Here is a 23,216-nt window from a genome sequence, read left to right on the forward strand (position 1 = left end):
CTCAAACGTAGGTCAATGTCTAAGCAGGACGCGAACAAACCAACACAAAGTCACGTGTCCATTTAGACGCCGTGCCGCAGCGCCATATGCCGGCGCTGGCGTAACACTGTGCAATAATTGTTCTTCTGTATCAGCCTGCACTTTTCTGCACAGCAATAAACCGGCATTAAATATTTGCTGAAATGTCTTTTGTAAGTAAATAAACTTGAGGCCCAATACCAATTAAGGAGTTAGGAGAGGGCCTCAGGAAGGGAGGTAGATATCAGCTAGGACAGCAGATAAAAACAGACAGAAACTCATTGAGACATAAGTAGGGAGTGTTGGTCAGAGAGAAAAAAAAACAAAGACTGTCTGAATGAAACCTTTTTTTAAAAGAAATCTTGTCCTCATAAAACCTTTTCAAGAAAAATAACTAACTGCACATGCTACACAAATTTAAGATTACATAGACATGAATAATTCATTGTGGCGAAGAAAGTCTGTTTTTAATGAGAAAAGGCAAAACCACACCTAAGATGAGTACACTGTGGAGAAAGGTATAAAAAGGGCTGTGTGTGTTCGTATAATTTAGACTTTCTGCAGACTGTCTCACTTTATTGTTTCAATAAAGTTTAATTACTTTTGACATCTACTAACGCTCTGTCTCTGAAGTTTTTTGACTTAGGCTGAAAAAATTGTTTGCCACGTCAATTTGTAAAGATATTAAAACATATTAAAATTACTAAACAAATATTATTCACATAAACACAGAAAAAATCACATAAACCATTAAAACTATATTATACAATAGTTAGTTCTGGTCCATTAATTTGATTGGATAAGCAGTGTTCCAAGAGTGTTGATATTTAGTAAGACAGCACTGCTACATTAATTAACCAAAGGACAAAGTGATGAATGTGACCTGTAGGGAGTCTCCTACAGGCTTCCACAGATAAACAACTCAGATAAACTCCTCAGATGCCAATCCTGTCAAGTCAGAATTCCACCAATGTCTTGAAACTGTTCCTGTCCATTTTCTGGACATTTGGACATTTCCTGTCCACTGTTCCTATCCACAGTTGTTCATCAAATCCTGAATATAAAAGAAAAACATGTGAATTAATAACCACAAACTGGACTGTGGTACTTCAGAATCAACATGTAATCATCTCTGCTCCAAGAGAAACATCATCATCTCCTGTTTATAATTAATCATTCTACATTTCTTCATTCTTACTAACATCTGTGTTATAACATTTAGCGAGAACAAATGAGAACTTCCACAAGTTCTAACAGGAAAATGAGCAGATATCTACCCATCACATCACTGCTCTTATCCAATCACAGGCTTTGGAGTTTTTTAAATAATGAACACTACTGTGTCATTTAGCTCTTGTTCTACGTTTATATTTAAGTGCAGACGTTAAGAAGAAGCCGAGGTGAATGTTACAGGAAAGACAGAAGACACGGTGTGGAGGTAGGGTGCTGGAAGAAGTGTCAGAGTGAGTAAAGTGGCTGCTTAAATCAAATATCTGTGGAATAAATGATGATAATTTTAATGAGCTTTAATGAGAGTTGAGAAGAAAGTGTGCTGCTTATCAGAAACAGGGAAAAGCAGAGATCATCTTGTTCAGACAAAAGCAGCAGTATGAAGTCAGAGATATCAGGCTGTCACAAGGAGACCAGGTGTTCATTTACAATCACTCTCATGCACTCGTTTGTGATATTTTGTAGACTCTGTCTGACTCCCTGTCTTCTACCTTCACATGAATTTTAAATCAACACACTTTACTGAACACAAAACAGCAATAAAGCCAATTGTTAGAAAAAATTTGATTAAATAGAATATAGTGACATTTCTAAAACTGGTTTTATTTCCTAACCTGGTAATCTGATATTTATTGGAACTAAAGATAAATGTACATGCAAGGTTAAATTTTTTTTTTTTTTCCACAATTTATCTAAAAAGGTCATGACTCACCACAGTGTCTGTAGTTTGCAATGTTTATCATACTTAAGAGCAGAGAGACTCTTCACTCCTGAGTCTGCTACATTATTATAGGACAGATTCAGGTCTCTCAGGTGTGAGGGGTTTGATCTCAGAGCTGAAGTCAGAGCAGCACAGCCTTCATCTGATACACCACAATTATACAACCTGTACAGAGACACAATGACACACTCTTCATCAACAGATTTTTATCTTGGTTTACTTGCTATGATGATGTTACGTCTTTCATGTTGGACTTTCTGCTCTCTCTTGACCAATCACAAGATATAATTATCACTGACCAAAACATTATCACTGTTCAGTGGCTCCCTTAAAAAACTCTACAGGAATCCTGCAGGATTTTCATTTCTGTGCAGGATGTTTGCTGGAATCCTGGAATGATGAAATCCTGCAGGACACATTGACAAACTGTGCAGGATTTTCCTATAGGGTTTAGGATGGAGCAGTACAATAGAAACATGCAGGAATTTCCAGCACACTCGTTGCACAAGCGAAAACTCCTGCAGGATTTTATAATTCCTGAAGGACTGCTGCTCACCTCCTGCAGAAATAAAATAAAGTTCCCAAGTACTTCATCTATCCTGCAGGACGACTTCTTATTTCATTTAATTGAAAAAAATCTGCAGGTTATGTAGTCTACAAAAATAATTAAATAGTAGATCTGCTCTGAGCGGGAAAAACACGCTGCTTAAACAAGTGGTAGATCAATGGTTAAGACGTTGGACAAAATATTGTTTCAGAAGAAACCGATAAATATTTTTAAAATCTCTTTTTAAATCAGCGTTCACATGAACAGATCTTTCTTGAGAAGATCAGACTGTCCGTAATCAGAAGATTAGAACATGTTTTATTATTAATGATTTAAAATATGATCTTACCATAGTGTCTCCAGTTTACAGAGAGGATTCTCCAGTACAGCAGAGAGACTCTTCACTCCTGAGTCTCCTACATTATTATAGGACAGATTCAGTTCTCTCAGGTGTGAGGGGTTTGATCTCAGAGCTGAAGTCAGAGCAGCACAGCCTTCATCTGAGACACCACAATCACACAACCTGTACAGAGACACAATGACACACTCTTCATCAACAGATTTTTTCTCTTCGTTTAAGAATTATTTTAAAGATGATATGTTTGTAAAATGATTTTATTATTCAGAATGACATGAGGATTTAATATCACCTGTTTATTATAATTAACAGTGTAATTAAAATGATCATACCGAGTGTTATATTAAGTTCCTGTCATCTAATATCTCTCTATATATTTATATTATTACAGAATGAAGGAAGTAAAAGTCTGAATCATCATGAAAAACAAACACTGTCATGAATTAAAAGATACAATGGATAAATTATAAAAGTATAAAACATTAATTCTGAAGAGGATTAACCAGATTACCAGATTACTCGCTGATAATTTATTGTTAAATAAAAATAAATAATCTTCCTCCTCGGGTCATTGATGATGAACCTAAAACTTCTGCTTCAGTCTCACTATTAGAGAATGTGTCTTACTGAGGAGCAGGTCATGTGACTCTCAGAGAGTTGATCTTACCTCAGTGTCTCCAGTTTACAGAGAGGATTCTCCAGTACAGCAGAGAGACTCTTCACTCCTGAGTCTCCTACATTATTATAGGACAGATTCAGGTCTCTCAGGTGTGAGGGGTTTGATCTCAGAGCTGAAGTCAGAGCAGCACAGCCTTCATCTGATACACCACAACCATGCAACCTGTAGAGAGACACAATGACACACTGTAACTGTTATATATTCTGCTCAATTTAATAAAGATTGTGAGATTAGCCGTCATCAGTTTTACATGTTATTTTGTCCTCCTCTCGAAACCAGGTGTAAATTAACACCATGTGTGTTGTTGAAGCGGTTGCCAGGTCCCCGGTTTTAATGAGGAATTGAGCTACTTTTGACTCACCAGCGTGGATTGATTTCTTTGGCTGTGGATTGGAGTTTGGACATTTTTACATACATTATTTTAATGATATCTGTATATTAAAACATACAGTAGTGAACATGCACTGTGATCTCCTCTCATACACACACCTATTGATCCTGTTCTCAACTTCAGCTCTGTGTTACTATATGAATGTATTTGAGTCAGTGGGTTTCCTCATAGACATTCTTTATTTATCACAAAATGTGGAGTAATACGAGACCATTGTAGGATCTTAATGAAAGAACTATTGAGTAAAACTGCATGGTTTTAATACTGATTGTCTATTGAGCTGCTTCTGGAACACAGGTCTGGCAATCCTGTTCATAGCAACTAGACAGAGACGTACTGAACAAACATTCACTGACAGAATAAACACTATTTCAGCTTTAAGAACAATAAAAACATCAACAAAAGGACTGTTGCTGTAGATTGAAATTTTTTTAAGTGCCTTTACCTCACTTTTTCGTTTTTATTTAAAAATCTAATTTGATTTATTTAACTGTTCACTTTTTCAGTCCTATGGCATTAACTTCTGATTTTAGTTTCCAAACACTATTTTTGAGATAATTTCTATTTCACTGCTGCTTTTAAACCCTGCAGTTCACACACAGTGCATTTAGTTTGTGTCCCAGGTGCAGTTTGTGTGATTAGTTACAATGTTTTAGTAAATTTCACAGTAATTTCAGACACATTGCAGTTGCATCAAGTCACGTTTTGTGCTGCAGCTTCTCACATACGTACATCTGACCCACAGACTCTGTGACAAATCATCAGTGTCCAGTGAAAATAAATAATCTTCCTCCTCAGGACATTGATGATGAACCTAAAACTTCTGCTTCAGTCTCACTATTAGAGAATGTGTTTTACTGAGGAGCAGGTCATGTGACTCTCAGAGAGATGATCTTACCTCAGTATCTCCAGTTTACAGAGAGGATTCTCCAGTACAACAGAGAGACTCTTCACTCCTGAGTCTCCTACATTATTAAAGGACAGATCCAGATCTCTCAGGTGTGAGGGGTTTGATCTCAGAGCTGAAGTCAGAGCAGCACAGCCTTCATCTGAGACCCCACAATCACGCAACCTGTAGAGAGACACAATGACACACTCTTCATCAACAGATTTTTATCTTGGTTTACTTGCTATGATGATGATGTGTCTTTCATGTTGGACTTTCTGATCTCTCGACCAATCACAAGATATAATTATCACTGACCAAAACATTACCACTGTTCAGTGGCTCCCTTAAAAAAACTCTACAGGAATCCTGCAGGATTTTCATTTTTCTGCAGGATGTTTGCTGGAATCCTGGAATGATGAAATCCTGCAGGACACATTGACAAACTGTGCAGGATTTTCCTATAGGGTTTAGGATGGAGCAGTACAATAGAAACATGCAGGAATTTCCAGCACAATTGCTGCACAAGGGAAAACTCCTGCAGGATTTTATCATTCCTGAAGGACTGCTGCTCACCTCCTGCAGAAATAAAATAAAGTTCCCAAGAACCTTATCTATCCTGCAGGACGACTTCTTATTTCCTGTAAATGAAAAAAAATCTGCAGGTTATATAGTTGACAAAATTAAATAAAAAAAAAATGGTAAAATCTGGTTTGAGCAGGAAAAACATCTGGGTTACCCTGTTCCCTTAGAAGGAAACAAGACGTTGTGTTTAGCATAACAATATGGGAGCGCCTCTCATGCGCGACCAGCATCTGAAACTTGTGTAAAATCATGCCTATTTATAGACTTGCCATGATCAGGGGATGTGACAATTAAGCACGTCGCGTGATATAAACATGGCACCTGTGAACCGCGCCATCAGCCTCTATTATCTGAAGCAGAGACGCAATTCACAGGCCTGCCCTGTTATGACAAAGCTACGCAACGTCTCGTAACCTTCTCAGGGAACAGGGTTACATGCGTAACCCAGACGTTCCCTTTCAATGGAAACTTCGACGTTGCGTTTAGCTTAACACTATGGAAACGAGAATACCCACTCCGTCACACCGAGGGTACGGCCTGTTCAAAAAGACACAAGCCCGAGGGTCACTGCAAGACACTCGAGCCCGGGGTGGAATGAATATCCAGGCTGTAATAACGAATGAATGTGTGTGGCGTAGACCACCCTGCTGCAGCACACACATCCTGTATGGATACCACTTTGGACAAAGCCTTCGCTGAGGCGACCGCCCTAGTGGAATGAGCCCTTATGCCCAGAGATACAGCGAGACCGCGTGCCTCATAAGCAATAGAGATTACTTCCACTATTCAATTAGAGATGCGCTGCTTTGACACAGCATCACTTTTCCTGTCGCTGCCAAAGAAGACCAGCAGCTGCTCTGACTTACGCCACTGGCCGGAGCGGTGGACGTAAGTACAGAGAGCCCTTACTGGACACAGCAGGTGCATTATCTCTTGTTCCACTGTGGTGAATGGAGGAGGGCAGAAAGCCTGCAGCACCACAGGGTGGGCAGCTGATGTGGGCACTTTAGGAATATAATCCGGCATAGGATACAGGAAGGCCATGGTAATCCAGGGGCAAAGTCAAGGCAGGAAGAGGCAACAGAAAGAGCTTGTAGATCTCCTACTCGCTTGAGAGATGTCAGGGCCAGCAGAAGAGCTACCTTTAGAGTCAGAAGCTTCTCAGAGGCTGACTCTAAGGGCTCAAATGGGGCACCTGACAGACCTTCCAGGACCACAGAAAGGTCCCAGGAAGGTATGCGCGGCCTGCAGATGGGCCGCAGCCGCCTGACACCATGCATATCCCTCGAAGTTAGAGAATGTTGCCCCACAGAGGCTCCATCAACAGGGGCATGGCTGGCCAAAATGGCGGCCACGTAAACCCTGATTGTAGAAGGAGCCCACCCCGCTGAGAAACGTTCTTGTAAGAACTCCAGGACTGTAGCTATTGCGCAGTTCACTGGGTCTACAGTGGATCCCTGCAAATGGGAATCTCCCAAGGAGTGCAATCTAGCAGGGATATTATCTCTGAGAACCATATTCGAGCTGGCCAATAAGGTGCTACTAGCAGCAGACGTAGACTGTCTTGGCGAACTCTCGCTAGAACTTGCGGGAGCAGAGCAATGGGTTGAAAAGTGTACAGATGTGACCTCGGCCACATGTGCACCATGACGTCCAGCCCTAATTTGGCAAAGCAAAGCGGGCCGTGTGTTGTCTCAGTGTTTTAACAAAGCAGTTGAGTAAATGATTCAACTTGTCACAACACCCAAAAAGACGATCACTTTTCACACGTACTGGTGTAATGATGTAATTTACAGAAAGGGCCAGTAAATGAATGTTTAGAAAAGATTTGATTCACTGAGATGACATCACTCTTTTGGCACCGCATTCACACAGGTATTCAAAGTCACAAATTCAGCTGTCACCAACCATTGTGTGTCTGTAGAGGTATAGTCCCACTTTTATAAAATCATTTCTTTAATCATTATGGTGTACTAAATTATTGTTCTGTATGTATTTACACATAGCAGTTAGCGTAACGTTAGCTCGCTTACTATCAAACACAGCTAATTATATTATTTACAAAAAATTTCTTACCTTTCTGACCAAAACATTACCACTGTTCAGTGGCGAGGCCAGAAATTGAATAGAGGGTGGGCCTGGGTAAAACAGGGTGGGCACAGCTTTGAAAATAAAACTCAAAAGCCAGCAGTCGCTCAAAAAAACTTTGGCCAATGTGCTGAAAGTCTATCACTCAAGAGGTTTCTTCATTTGCACTTGTTTATGTAGCGCACATGCATGCACACACACACACACACACACACACACACACACACCTAACAGAAAATCACAACATGAAACTGGATACAGAAAATAGGCTGATAAAATGAGAGATGTTTGTACTGCTGTGGGAATATCTAACCACTGATATTAGGACAAAATATTGTTTCAGAAGAAACCAATAAATCACCCAAACTGTTTCAGTTAAGTATTCTTTTAAATCTATTAGAAGAACCATTATAACTGTCGGATTATTATTTGGTTGTGGTGATATTTAAAATAATTTTATTCAACTGATGATTTTAACAGAAGAAATAGTCAGAATGGACCACTGCCCCATCAGATTATTATTAAATAAATTCACTCAGAAAGTCTTCAGATTTTGAGTGAAAAAAGGAAACCAGGCCTACTCTAATTCCTGTGATTAAAGATGACGTGTACAGACAAAGACATCATTTTGTTTTTATCACAGTTAAAATGACTTTGTTTTGGCGTTGCCCCATGCACTCCTCAACCAATTGCAGTTCTGTTCTTCATCTCTCAGATGAGTCCAATCTCCATTCTGACAGCGTGCTCCAGTGTTAACACAAACTGAAACACATTTCATCTTATTATATCCTCTGATTACAGTGTACGAGAGTCAGGGGGAAAAGACACGGTGTGGAGTCTGTTTCAGAGAAGCTAAACTCTTTATTGAACTAGTCTGTTACACGGATACACACCACGCAGAAATGTTACTGAGCAACGTCACTCAATGCAGCTTCTTAAAGTATTGCTGGCTTTAAAAGTAATGAGTCAGGTTTTGTAGAAGGATCTCTGTTTATCTCTATTTTTAATGCACATGTATCTAACTGTAAGTACATTTATTTATTTATTTAAAGCATGAATTATTCTGGAGAGAAATTATCATCACTTAATGATTAATCTATTTGTTCTGCATGTTGTACTGTTACAGGACATTTCAGGTGAAAAACAACACTGTATACAACTGCTGCTTTTAGTGAGTTATTGTGACTTTCAGAGAGATGATCTTACCTCAGTGTCTCCACTTTACAGTGAGGATTCTCCAGTACAGCACAGAGACTCTTCACTCCTGAGTCTCCTAGTTTAACCCCATACAGATCCAGTGTTTTCACAGTCAGATGCAGTTCTCTCAGATTGGAGGTTTCTGAGCTGAGTGCTGAGACCAGAGCTGACCAACTTCTCACTCCAAGTGAATCACACCTGATACTGAAGGAAATAAAATAATACGTAATGAACTAACACCAGTGCAAATTATCAAACAAGTCCTCAAAGCTCTCACTGAACCTTCTCATTTTCATAAATGCTAAAAGTACAAACACCAGTTAGACAATATGCTTAAAGGTTTAAATCACCAGGGCTGTTTCTTCCTATACGCTAGGTACTAAATTAGGCAAATACACACAAAAAAAGAAACAGACCCAAAACCAGTAAAAAAATGTCATTATATTATTATTGCTTACACTTGTTGATGTAATTAAAATGGATAAAGTTAATAGATAACTACAGTTAACTAGCTAGTATCTAGAGTAGGGTTTACACTAATCCTGTATAATATGGGATTGTCCTGTATTTAAAAATAAAATTATTAAGTTAATACAGGATGTGATTTGTCCCGTATTCTCGTACACATCGTTTCATACATACACTAAGTCTCCACAGTGGTGAGAAACATAATAGTGAATAAAATGAAACCAATTTCACAAGAAATAGCAGGAAGAGAATATACATGTGAAGTGTGAGCTTGCATGTCAACGTCATTGCTGCCCTGGTTATGGAAACTCATTCAGGCAATTCTTAGAAAATGACTTTCAACACAAATTCCCAGTGAAACACAAGAGTCTGTGGAGGTACAGGTGTGAGATGGGATACAGTCCTGTCCCTGACAATGAATACAACTCAAACCGTACAGTTTACTGTGGAGCAGGCGGCAGGTGATGATCATGTCCGAGCGGCTAAAGAGCAGAGTGAATCACTTAGTTCCTTTTACCTCAGACTTCCCATGAAGAGGATATGGCATGTTGCTCGTATTTAATACATTTTTATCTGATGTACTGAGTTTTCCTGAATACAATAAACTGAAAAAAATCGCCATAAAAGAAAGGCTCTTAGTCTAACTAGTAACAGGGGCACTCTCAATGCTGAGTTAGTAATCAGGTGAACATGATCTGGGAAGTGGGTCATGTGACTGATCACGTGGTGGAGTTTGTAGTTCCTTGTGCTGCTGGGAAATGGAGTTCAGTGTAGGTGTTTGGTTGCGGTGTGGAATTCTGGGAGTTGTTATGAAAGCCGGTGACACAAGAATCATTTTCAGGTGCTATTAGGAAATATTTTAGGGCACTGTTACTGTTAGCACCAAGCTGCCAGCTGCCACTGTAGGGCACTTGAGCAAGACCCTTAACCCTCTCTGCTCCAGGGGCTCTGTATCATGGCTGACCCTGCACTCTGACCCCAACTTCCTAACAAGCTGGGATATATGAAGAAATTAATTTCACTGTGCTGTAATGTTCACCAATCAGTCATACCTTTAAAATTAGTGACAGGTGAAGTGAATAACATTGATTATTTCGTCATAATGGCACCTGTCAAGGGGTGGGATATATTAGGCAGCAGGTGAGCAGTCAGTTCTCGAAGTTGATGAGTTGGAAGCAGGAAAAATGGACAAGTGTAAGGATCTGAGTGATTTTGACAAGGGTCAAATTGTGATGGCCAGATGACTGGGTTAAAGCATCTCCAGGTCTTTTGGGGTGTTCCCAGTATGAAATGTTCAGTACCTACCAAAAGTGGTCCAAGGAATGAGAACTGGTGAACCGGCAACAGGGTCATGGGCGCCCAAGGCTCACTGATGCATGTGAAGAGTGAAGGCTAGCCCATCGGGTCCGATCCCACAGACGAGCTACCATAGCACAAATTGCTGAAAAACGTAATGCTGGTTGTGACAGAAAGGAGTCAGAACACACAGTGTATCACAGCTTGCTGTGTATGGGGCTGTGTAGCTGCAGACCAGTCAGAGTCCCCATGGTGACCCCTGTCCACCGCTGAAATCACCTACAATGAACATGTGAGAATCAGAACTGGACCTGGTCTGATGAATCAGGTTTTCTTTTACATCAAGTGGAAGGCCGTGTGCGTGTGCATCACTTACCTGGAGATGGCACCAAGGTGCACTGTGGGAAGAAAGCAAGCAGGTGAAGGCAGTGTGATACTCTGGGCAATGTTCTCCTGAAAAACCTTTGGTCCCGGCATTCATGTGGATATTATTTTGACACGTACCACCTACCTAAACATTGTTGTGAGAAAGGAGTCTGACCAGGGTCTGAAATTAATTTTGCCATCCACCTGCAAAAGTGGCTGGTAATTTTCACCTGCGTGTAATTAGTCAAAGTATCTTTGTGCTTTCAGTTGCTGCCCGTAAAAATGAGATTGAGTGAAGGTGCGTTCACATTTACAGTGATTTTATTGCTGCTAATTGCCAGTCGCTGTACTTGTTGTCGCTGTACTTGTTGTCGTTCCTACTACTGGTTGCCATAGCAACATATGTGGTGCAACTAGCATTCCACTTTTGACAACAAACCAGTTTCCTTGCCACTAAAATAAAATATTCTGTAAGGAGAGTGTTTGTATATAAAATACACCAGTGTATATATGCATCATATCCTGTATGATGAAGAAGAAGCAGTGTGTGCTCTTTGCCATTGCTGCCACCTATCTGCAGAAAAAGTGCAAGTGACAATTAGCTTAGTTTAGCTTATGGCCTTAGTGCGTTTAAAGTAAAATAATATTAATGAAATTCTCTGCAGACAATTCACCCTCATTTTGCAGGTGCTAATTTCACACACTGAATTCGAACCAACAAACCAGTGAACCATCCTATATAACAATGCATGATGGGAACTATGTTATGTAAAAAGCGTTTGTTTTGCTAATGGCTCGCAGTCTGAATCTTTAATTTGGACCAAAGACGGGTTAAATGCCTCAATGAAATTTGGACTAACAAACATGTTTCTGAAAAACTTTCAAAAAACACATAAAAACACAGAGGTTTACAAGGTGTTTAGCGAGAGTCTCAAGGAGATGGGCTTTAATCACTCAATTGATAGATTATAATAACTACAGCTAAAAAGAAAGCTATAATAAGCTTGTGGAGCTGGCATCTTGATGGATGACCGTTATGAGCGGAAACCCAGAACAAAAACAGGTGCAATCTGACCAATGAGAGGACAGTTTACTCATGTGTGACTTGTATAAACACATTTTGGTACAGTTGCCTTGTGAAAGCTAGCTGAGCCAAGGACAAAATACAACACTGTAACAATTTAAGTCCCCGTTTTGGAACAAAGCACAGATCTATAGGTCTGAAAATCCCCTTAAAGTACCTGCTACTAACGTCTTGGTGCCAGATACCCCAGCACACCTTCAGAGGTCTTGTGGAGTCCATGCTTCAAAGGGTCAGAGCTGTTTTGCTGGAAGAAGGGAGACCTACCCAATGTTAGGCGGGTGGTTTTAATATTATGGCTGATCAATGTATGTGACAATTAAAAGCTTTTTGATAAACGTGATGCAGGTACAATTTTTACTACTTAATTTCTTTCGTTCTTTCTTCTAATTGACTTGTTTAGAGAGTTCACTCCTTGAGGATATAGATTTCTATTCATTCAGCTGTAGATCTTTCACAAGTATACTGTGCCAAATAACTGAAGGTAGCAACAACACAAACAGCGACCATAATGTTAGCTAGCAATGTTACATGATTATTTACCTTTGCATTAGTGACGTTACTAGCCATATTACTAGTAGTTACATGGGTAAGTCAAGTAGGGTTACCCTACTTGCTAACATATATTAACAAGCTCTCCTATTTCAGTTAATTTACTTTTGTTCTGGGCATGGAAATTCTCTGCTCTCTGTTTTTTACTAAATACAGACAGAATCTCAGTTTTCTTTATCATCTTCTCCAGTGGAAGACCCAGAAACCCACTTTCAAATCTCTTTATAATCCTCTGATTTGAAGCGCTGCTGCACAGGTGTAAATATATATAATATTGGTTGATCACAGTAGGGATTCCCAGTGGTTGAATTACATATTGGTGTACTGCATTCTGGGTATTGTAGTGTCCGGGTGAAAAATGGAAAATGACACCAAAACATGAATTCTGCTAAAATATATAGAGTAAGTGATACAGTCCTGTACAACAGAACACTACTGTGGCAGTGGGGGCGTGGTTGAGCGTCAGATGCGGACAGAGAGGGGGCGGGGAAACTGGCAGTTAATGTGTGATGATTCTCACCTGTGCCTTGTTACCGGTAGGATACTTATGTGTGTTTCTCTGTAATTTTGTATTACAGCAATAAACATAGTTTTATATACCATGTGTCTGTGTAATTCCACTTCATGTATAACAGAAATTTTGTAGAAAAATGTGAAGAAAAAAATCTTCAAACTACAAAGATAAAATTAAAGATTCTAGATGTGAGAGTGATATTGCTAAGGTTTATGTAAATAAAAACACAAGATTTCCAAATATCCAACATAAAACCAGCATTACTGTGGTAATAATAAATCATAATATCAAGAAACCTTTTTAATTATTTCAAGATACTAAGTCATAACATCAAGACTTCTGTTTTTTCCTCAAATGAAATTAGCTGGCTTTCACATATTTAATACCTGCTCTTCAGTCTTATTCATTTGTTTATGCATTTTTATTCTCTAATTTATAAATTTCCCAAAGTAGATATTTGTCAAAGTGTTTTCAGTTTCTCTCGTTCTCACACTGTAACAGTAGAACAGTTATATTCAGCTTTACTTACGTTGCTTTTCTGGAGGCTGCAATCACAGGCATCATCTTCAGAAGAACAGTTTCTGGTATCTTATCTGTACTGATATATTTATTCAGGTCAAATTCTTCCAGATCCTGTGCTGATGTCAGTATCACAAACACCAGAGCAGACCACTGTGAAGAAGAGAGCTTACTTTGTTTTCCAGATTTCAGGTAGTGTTGGATTTCCTCCACTAGAGAATTATCACCCAGTTCATTCAGACAGTGGAACAGATTGATGGATTTCTCTGTAGGAAGATCTTCACTGATCTTCTCCTTAATGTACTGAACTGTTTTCTCTATGCTCTGGGAGCTACTTCCTGTCTGTGTTACTAAGTCCTGTAAGAGTTTCTGATTGGACTTCAGTGAGAGACCCAAAAGAAAGCGAAGGAAAAGATCCAGATGTCCAGTCTGACTTTCTAAAGCCTGATCTACAGCACTCTTGTGTACATTTGAGATCCACCATTTAGAGACCTGATTGTGATCAAGAACATTTCTCTTTTCCATCATGAATGTCAGGTGCACATACAGAGCTGCGAGGTGCTCCTGAATGCTCAGATGAACAAAGCAGTACACTTTACTCTGGTGAAGCCCAAACTCCTCTCTGAAGATCTGCGTACACACACCTGAGTACACTGCTGCTTCTCTCACCTCAATACCACACTCTCTCAGGTCTTCCTCATAGAAGATCAGGTTCCCTTTCTTCAGCTGCTGAAAAGCCAGTTTTCCCAGTTTAAGAAGCATTTCATCACTCTTCTGCTTCTTTGAGTACTTTTCTCCTATGATGTTTGTCTGAATGATGAGGAAGTGTGTGTACATTTGAGTCAGAGTCTTGGGGATCTCTCCACTCTCTGCTTCACCCAACATTCTCTCTAGAACAGTGGCTGAAATCCAGCAGAAGACTGGGATGTGGCACATGATGTAGAGGCTTCTTAATGACTTCAGGTGTGTGATGATGTTATTGGCCAGGCTCTGATCACTGATTCTCTTCCTGAAGTACTCCTCCTTCTGTGGGTCATTGAACCCTCGTACCTCTGTGACTCGATGGACACACTCAGAGGGGATTTGATCAGCTGCTGCTGGTCGAGAGGTGATCCAGATGAGAGCAGAGGGAAGCAGATTCCCTTTGATCAGGTTTATCAGCAGCACATGCACCGATGCTGATTCAGTTACAGCACACACTCTCACTGTGTTCTGGAAATCTAGAGGAAAACGACACTCGTCCAATCCGTCAAAAATGAACAGAACCTTTTCCAAACTGGACATTTCTGTTTCTTTTGTTTCATTAAAACAGACATGAAGGAGCTCCATCAGACTCAGTTTCTGGTCCTTCATCAGATTCAGCTCTCTGAAAGGAAGTGGAAATATGAGGTGGATGTCCTGATTTGCTTTCCCTTCAGCCCAGTCCAGAATGAACTTCTGCACAGAGACTGTTTTTCCGATGCCAGCGACTCCCTTTGTCAGCACAGTTCTGATGGGTTTGTCTTGTTCAGATAAGGGCTTAAAGATGTCGTTGCATTTGATTGGTGTGTCCTCTGTTCTTGTTCTCCTGGATGCTGCCTCGATCTGTCTCACCTCATGTTCTTTATTGACTTCTCCACTGTCTCCCTCTGTGATGTAGAGCTCTGTGTAGATCTCATTCAGGAGTGTTTGGTTTCCCAGGTTTATTAACACTCCATTCAAACACTCAAACTTCTTCATCAGATTTAATTTCAACTTTTTCTGGAATTCATTCACAGCAGCAGATTCTGGGTCGTGCCTGTGAGATGGTGAAGTAGGAAGATGAGGTGAGATATGGGGTCCAAACATTATCTATGCTCTAATCACTCTGTAGTTAATAACAGCAGAGAGGTTTATAATACCAGTGTGTCAGTGTCACAGTCATGTTGCTGGTTTTGATCTTACCCTGTATCTGTGATGGTGATCTTTTCTATTCTGTCTCCTGCTCTCTGTAGAACACTGTGAACAAAAACTATAGCTGTTAAAGAAGATAACTTCCATCACTTAAACACTGTAGTCTAAACCTTTACTTTAATTTTGCTACAATAATTCTTTTTGATTGCATTAACATTCAGAAAACACAGTGCTCATCTGGCCCTGTTTTAATTCTAGGTATTCTAGATTATTTCCTTAAGGATGTAATAAATCACTTTGAATGAATATGTAATGTTTTCTAAACAGAGACAAATACACAATTTTGTAATAAATCTTTCCAGAAAGCACAACAGGTATAAAATGCCCAACTATAGCCAAGATAATATCACAGTCTGGATGTGACGCCAGTCCATCAGACATGGGGCAATTTATGTTAGCCAATCCACGTAGTTGCATGTGTTTGGGAATATGGGAAAAGTGGGGGAATGGGGGCAGTGCTCACTAGATAATGGTACATTCCAGGATCTGAGATAACTAGCTGTGATGGTGTGATTGTGATGGTTTTAGGGTTGCCACATTCTACTAGGAAAAAACAAGGAACACTTACTTCTACCAACCCCACACTGCCCTTTCTTGGCATGTTACCTCAAAAACAAGTGGTTGAATCTTTATAGGATTTATATGGAATTATCATTGTAATGTGTGGTCACAGCAAAGATCAAATGTTTAAAATTGTTTTTCTTCAGTAGCTTCCTGCCTGTTTAACATATATTTTAAAGGTATTTCAGGAATACAAATTAGTAACGTGGGGGACTAGACTTCTTGGCGGCTCTTTATTTAGAGGCATCCCTGTCCATGACATTGAAGTCGAGTTATACATGTTAAACTGTTAAAATGTGGCTGTTGTAAACCATTTTCCTGTGAACATGATATGAGCAGAGCATAAGGACAGATAACGCACTTTGCATGGCACTGTAGCAGCTAAACTCATACAGTGATAGCATAGTCGTGCATCCCATTGGCTAGCGACATCAAACTAGCCTAGTCTCGTGTTACATTGCCAAAAAGTTTGACATTTTAGTCTGGTAGAGACATATTTTATGATAAATCCAACTTTTTGTCCAATTTTCAAATTTTTTAAGCAATGATCCCTCACATGCAAGACAAAAATGCATGCAAACAGGCTATTTAGAAGTATGTTTTAAAAAGTGTTATTTGATAGTGTCACAATCTCCCCTGCAGATGGCACTGTGGCTGCAACATGCAGAGGGAGCCGGAGGGTGGGCGCGTGCTCGAGATTACGTAATAAGGATTGTTTTCTATGGACACGTGCCTTTGTTTTGGTTTTGTTCTCTTCCTGTTCAGGTATTGGTTGATGTTCGAGGGTGTGTCATTATTGGTTCCAGCTGTCTGTACTCAAGTGTGATTATGTTTGATATTTAAACTCCTTGTGTTGCTGTGCACGCCACGCAGTATTAAATGAAGGTATAGGTGAATACGTTTAAGTATGCCATGTCTGTGCTAGCTACCTTGATGCTAAGCGGCCGTGTTTTCGTGTCCTGTTCTTGTTCCATGCCTCAATTCTAGTTTCATGTACAGACCTTATATCTGCCAGATTAGACCATGTTGCATCTGTATGGACTTGTTTGAGAATAAAGACTTGAACCTGCAATTGCTTCCGTACGAGTCCCGTTTCGTAACAGATGGAGAACAATCTGGGTTCAACCCCAGATGATTAACAGGTTCAGCTAACGCCCCTGGTGTAACATGAAAAAAAGAAAAAATAAATAACATAAAATTAAGATATCAAGAAATTAATTAATCTCCCTGCTTGACCAGGGGCTTTCTGTGCCACACACTTGAAACGTGCACACAGAAATCCAGCTCATCATGCGAGTACCGAAGTGAGATCTCTTTTTAGCGGCTTATTACGCTTGGACGGTCAAATAAATACACACACATGATGTCAAAATGCAGATCTGGCTGAGTATTCATTCAAACGCAGTCAGTTTTGTCTTAAGTGTATGTAAACAGTTGGGAAAAAAATTGGAGGTGTGTCAGTACAGTATATTGGATTTGCACATTAGGTCTTAAAGTGACAGCAGTCTAATAAACCTGCTGCTGTGTGTGTCATTAATGTTCATCAAACAACAAAAGACAAAGAGAAAATAACTCACTCATTTGACTGAATAACCTGAATAAATTTGATAAGAATCACTGTATATGTCACACAGTGAAGTCTATTTTATTTTACATTTAATTGCTTTATTCAATTTCCATAGTATTTCTTACTTGAATACTACTGATAGACCTACCTGAGAAAACACATCGTTATCGCGAAATATGATTGTAGTCATATCACCTGCCCCTAAATATTAGCATTTGGTGGCTCCAGTCTTGAATTTCGCGTAAAATGTGAAATGTACTTCTTAATATAGTAAATATCATAAACCCTGCTGATAGGGTTTTATTGTCATTTTAGGAATAAAAAAACAGAATACTACATACTATGATATATAGTATAATAAATTCTAGTTTTATGCCAGAATTTCCCTTTAACTGTGACTTTAGCAGTGACATTAACAGTGAGGAGATGTTACCTGTGTAGAAGTGAGGAGTCTTCATCTTTACACTGCACAGGAATATTCATAGACTGATCACTCCTCATGGAGATACAGCTGGGTGCTGGTGATTCTGATCTCTCTCCCTGGAGTTTACTGCACAACATTATAGACAGTCCTTTAGTGAGTTATATACACTCTTTACAGTTTTAACTACACTCTAAAAATAATTCAGTGGCTTTGTGAGTTTTTAGTATACCAAGTGTTTGTTATCAGTTCAAGTGTTATTGTTTTGATTTCGTTCTCGCCCTCATTCTTGATTCTGGTTTTACCTCATTTATGCCTGTTTGCCAATCGCCTGACCCATTGCCTGTTTGTTGACCACGCTATTGACTGATGTTTTGGATTTGTCTGCCTGCCTCTCTTTAAGTAAAAGCTCTTATCTGCACTTGTGTCCAGCCTAGTGTCCTTTATGTTTATTACATGTCAACAAGAATTAGACCACTGTCGGAAAAAAATATATATAAATTCTGGGAATTTTTTTTTTCATTTGTTTTTCTTTAAAATAATGCTTCTAATTTTATTTTACATTGAACTTTTATGAAAATACATGACAAGGTCAGTGGACTCACAAACTGCCATGTTAAAGGAATATTCCGAACTTTTGTTGGAGTTTATAGGTATCATCGAGTTACAGTTATGGGAATACTTCTGTAACAATATGAAATATTTGTAATGACTGTTTTTGAATTGGTATTATTTTTATTGCAGGTTTTCAGCTCCAGTTGAAGACATCAAGAACTTACAGATGCTGGCCTTAACCGGTCAGCCTGGACAGATGTCTATTCCAGTCCTACCTACACCACACCAGACTTCTCTCTGCATTGTATGGATGGCTGATTAACACCAGGTTCTCTTCAGACTTGGATGTATGGAAACATAACAAAAGGTGTGTGTGTGCATGCATTTGCCAATGCATTTGTGTGCGACAGTGTAAAGTAATTTGTAAGAACACTAAGGATAAAAGGCACTTAATAAGTGCAGACCATTTATCTTACTTTAGAAATAAATTTTATTTGTGAAGAGACAATTTATCTACTATAACTCTATAACTCGATTATTATAACTCTAACTCTCTGTTCTCTATTTTTAAAGGGTAACATTTCTTTATAAAGAGCCTACTGTGTGAGGTGTAATTTAAATAATCCTGTCATCTACTGACACTAATGTTGTTCCACACTTGTATGCCTTCTTTTGTGGAACAACTGAAGACAAAAGTCTTCCCGCCCGCGGGGGGGCGGGTTTTCGGTACTTTTAATTTTGTTTTCCTTTGTTAGTATAAAAAGAAAAAAAAAACCTGTGAATGTTTACTGCTGTGTGTTGCTCAATTTTTCTTCTCAATTAAATATTTGGGAAAGGGAAGGGAGGAGAGAAGAGAAAAGGTAATGTTCGGCAGACATGTTCAGTAGACGTGTTCAGCAGAAATGTTCAGCAGAAATGTTTAGCAGAAATGTTCAGCAGAAATATTCAATAAAAATGAAACTGGCAAATAAAATAGTACACGTTATTACAGCCTAGTTCTCTTGTTCAAAATAGTTCTAGTGTTCAGAAACATTTTTGATCATTCATGTTCCATACCACTCCGTTATATAGTCTTATAAAAATTTATTTATAAAATCATAAGTTATGATTGGGGAAGTGTGCCACATGCTCGGGGAAGCTTTGGTGCTTTAGTTACAAAAGGTTGAGTCCCTCTGTTTTAGATCAATGTTTGTATTTCTGAGGCTCTGAAGACTGCATGCAGCTGTCACTTGTAGCCAAAAACAGTGGTGCATGGCACGATATTTATATCATCACTGATAACGTTATCACAATAAATACCAGAAAATATTGTGACATAGTTTTAAGTCCATATCGCCCATCCTTAAATCTATGTAGCTTTTCAATTCTATCTACTCATTTTTATTAGGGGTTTTGACTTAGGGCTACTACTGCATTGACTTAGGACTTTAATTATATGTACTCAATTTTATTTGTCATGGTAATAAATATAGTTATTCAGATCTACTTAGTTATAGTGTTTACATTTACTTTTGTTTACATTTACTCAATTCATAAAGTGTATTTCAATGATTTCACAGCTTTAAAATTTACTCAATATTTTAACTGTAAAAATGTTTTACTATAAACATTTGAGTACATCACAGTTTAGGTTTGTAGAGTGTGAATTCTTAATTTAAAGTGGACTTAATTTTACTTTCAATCAGCTGAATCTTAGTACTTAGATTGCCATCCTGCTTATCTAATTAAATTTCCTTTAAACTGTGACATAAACAGTGAGGAGATGTTACCTGTGTAGAAGTGAGGAGTCTCCATCTTTAAACCTCAGAGGAGTGTCCATAGACTCATCACTCTTCATGGAGATACAGCCGGGTGCTGGTGATTCTGATCTCTTTCCCTGGAGTTTACTGCACAACATTATAGACAGTTCTTTAGTCATTTATATACACTCTTTACCATTTTTATCTAACTTGTTAATTTTATGAGAACTTAATTTTACTTACAATGAACTGAATCAAACATTATTTCATACTAAGTGGTGACTGTTAGCTTTTCATTAACAGTAAAACTTTGCTTAAGTTATTCCTTTCAGATGTACTCAGTAAATAATTTAGGTAAGGGATAATCCTAGGCTAGGTGTGCATTACATCATTTTAATGCATGCCGTGGAGGCAAAGAACCACCTGACACGAAGCGGAGTACATTAAAATCGTGTAATACACTCCTAGCTCTGGATTTTTCTGCTTATACCATATATATCTCTCTCTCACACACACACACACACACACACCCAAGGCTGTAGTAGATGAGTTTTCCTGTTTAGTGTGATGTTTATTGTCCCCAACAACCTCTGTAGTCCCATTTAGCCACTTTTTTTTTTTTTTTTAATCAGTTAACAAAGTTCAGATGTTACATATACTTACAAACATCAACAATATAATAAAATCATTTGTACACTGGAGGAGCTTAGCACATTTCTGTATAAAAATATTAATACAAATTCTCAGAATTTGAATTGCCTTTTGCTTCATAGAAAATCGAACTGAGTCAATATAATGTTCCATTTCTATTTTAAAGGGACATAAAGCAGGGTTTTTTTGGCAGGAAAATTTACATTTGTGAATATGGAATTTTGCCACTAAAGAAATAAGATTCATCATATAAACATGACTGCGTTTGTTTCTTTGATACTCCAAGAGACAACACAACAAACTCATCAACAACAAATTCACAACAAATTCACAAACATTTTGCCAAAAAGGCCTAACAAATGGGCAATGCCAAAACAAATGAACCACAGTTTAAGGACAACTGTCACAAAAGGAGCAACTTGCATCAATATCATCTTTAAAGTTTTACAAAATAATGTTTCACTGGATTGATCCTGTGTATAAGCCTGAGTGATACTTCCTTAACTTCCAAACAATATTGTCTGTAGAACAATTCCAATATGAATATACATACGGCAAAAATATAATATCTCTTTGAAATAAAACTCTTATGGATCTGTTATGGGAGTGAACGGAGAAAAATATTTTACCAACATAAGTACTATTAAAAAGTACTTATAACTTATAACTTACTAAATAAATTATATTAGGCAGGGACCATTGTTGAATCTGACGTTTACACAGCATACACATTTCAAGAGATATTTCATAAAAAAATGTTGCATAGTCCCCTGGTGTTACAGGGATATTGTAATGGGCCAAAAACTCATCATAAGTGAAAAAAATCCATTTAAATAAATAATTGATCCACCAATATAATGCCGGTCATGTAAGGCGAACACAGACGGATGCAATTGCAGTCAAAGCTTCTAATGAGAGGCAGGCAGGCAAATCCAAAACAATAGACAAAGGCAGAATTCAAAAACAGGCATGGGTCAGGTGATGTACATACAAACAACATAAACTGGGCTAAGCAAGAAAATTGGAACAGGATCAAAAACCAGGAAAGCATACACAATAAACAAAGGCTTGGTACTGTATGTCTGGCAAAAGATTTGAAAAGATTTGTCGTATTACAGAAGTGCTGACCGTTGCCCGACAAAGTTTACAGATAACTTTGGTTTGAGAAATATCTGACTGTGCATAGCCAAACCATTGCCACATTACTGACGTCGAGTCTTTTTTTTTCCACACCAGCTCCTCATTCACCTGCTGCTAGCTCATGTTGAACTGTTTTTCAAATACGTCCCGCATGAAAGACGCATGATAGAGACAGGTGATATAATTTAGGCAATCAGCACAGCCATCTAGTAGGCAATTATTCTGTTGTAGTTTTAACATTATTATGAGGACAAAAAGGTCACAATCTCTACAATTAGCTTGAAAAGTAGATCTTCAAGATCGATCCCGATACAAAATCGTCAGATTGCCCACCCCAAATTCAACAGTTTGAATGCACACCTTCCAGGCATTCAGAATCTAGTATTCAGACAGATCATGGTATAAATATGAATATTTATGACTAGAATACAATGACATGGTAGGTTACCGTTTTTTTTCTGAAGGTGGGGAAACATTATCTGTGTCCAGATCAGGAGTCTCCATCTTTGAATATTAGTAAAGTTTGCACAAACACACAGTTGAGTCCTGAAGAGTCTGATCTCTTCTGCTGGAATGGATCACACTCCTACAAAACACACAAACAAAATGTACAGTTAAACTTCACAAAAATTTTTACTTTTTGTATAATTTTTAATACTGGTGAGCCTAAAAACCTTTTTGACAGGTGCATTAAAATCACAAGCTCCCCATTCATATATCTGAACTGTCTGGTTTTATTACGGTGCAGACAGTATGTGTATGTGCATACATACAGGTACAGTTACAATTATTGGCACCCTTTTAGTCAATACTTTGTGCTACCTCCCTTTGCCAAGATATCAGCTCTGAGTCTTCTCCTATAATGCCTGATGAGGTTGGAGAATACATGGAAAGGGATCTGAGACCGTTCCTCCATACAGAATCTCTCCAGATCCTTCACATTTCAAGGTCCACGCTGTTGGACTCTCCTCTTCAGTTCAGCCCACAGGTTTTCTATGGGGTTCAGGTCAGGGGACTGGGATGGCCATGGCAGGACCTTGATTTTTGTGGTCAATAAACCATTTTTACATTGATTTTGATGTATGTTTTGGATCATTATCCTGCTGGAAGATCCAACCAGATCGGTACCAACTTTCTTAAAAAGTGACGTTACT

The 23,216-nt window shown here is 38.6% G+C and overlaps 1 protein-coding gene across 3 annotated transcripts; it reads right to left on the reverse strand.

Moving 5' to 3' along the window:
* Positions 1 to 217: 217 nt before the first annotated feature.
* On the reverse strand, positions 218 to 23,216 carry LOC128623004 (NACHT, LRR and PYD domains-containing protein 12-like). 3 transcript variants are annotated; one of them, XM_053649834.1, is made up of 11 exons: positions 22,511 to 23,216; positions 20,302 to 20,418; positions 17,990 to 18,106; positions 15,420 to 15,473; positions 13,507 to 15,273; positions 8,710 to 8,904; positions 4,843 to 5,016; positions 3,542 to 3,715; positions 2,866 to 3,039; positions 1,961 to 2,134; positions 218 to 1,072 (listed from the first exon to the last, which is right to left on the reverse strand). In XM_053649834.1, the coding sequence occupies exons 1-11, from the start codon at positions 22,564 to 22,566 to the stop codon at positions 1,066 to 1,068; spliced, it is 3,009 nt and encodes a 1,002-aa protein (XP_053505809.1). In that variant the 5' UTR covers positions 22,567 to 23,216; the 3' UTR covers positions 218 to 1,065. The 3 variants fall into 3 exon arrangements, with proteins under 3 accessions (XP_053505809.1, XP_053505810.1, XP_053505811.1); XM_053649836.1 differs by lacking the exons at positions 20,302 to 20,418; positions 22,511 to 23,216 and adding an exon at positions 17,056 to 17,146 and having other exon boundaries at positions 219 to 1,072; positions 17,990 to 18,078; XM_053649835.1 differs by lacking the exons at positions 17,990 to 18,106; positions 20,302 to 20,418; positions 22,511 to 23,216 and adding an exon at positions 17,056 to 17,708.

This window comes from Ictalurus furcatus, chromosome 19, assembly GCF_023375685.1.
Source record: "Ictalurus furcatus strain D&B chromosome 19, Billie_1.0, whole genome shotgun sequence".
Taxonomy (NCBI): domain Eukaryota; kingdom Metazoa; phylum Chordata; class Actinopteri; order Siluriformes; family Ictaluridae; genus Ictalurus; species Ictalurus furcatus.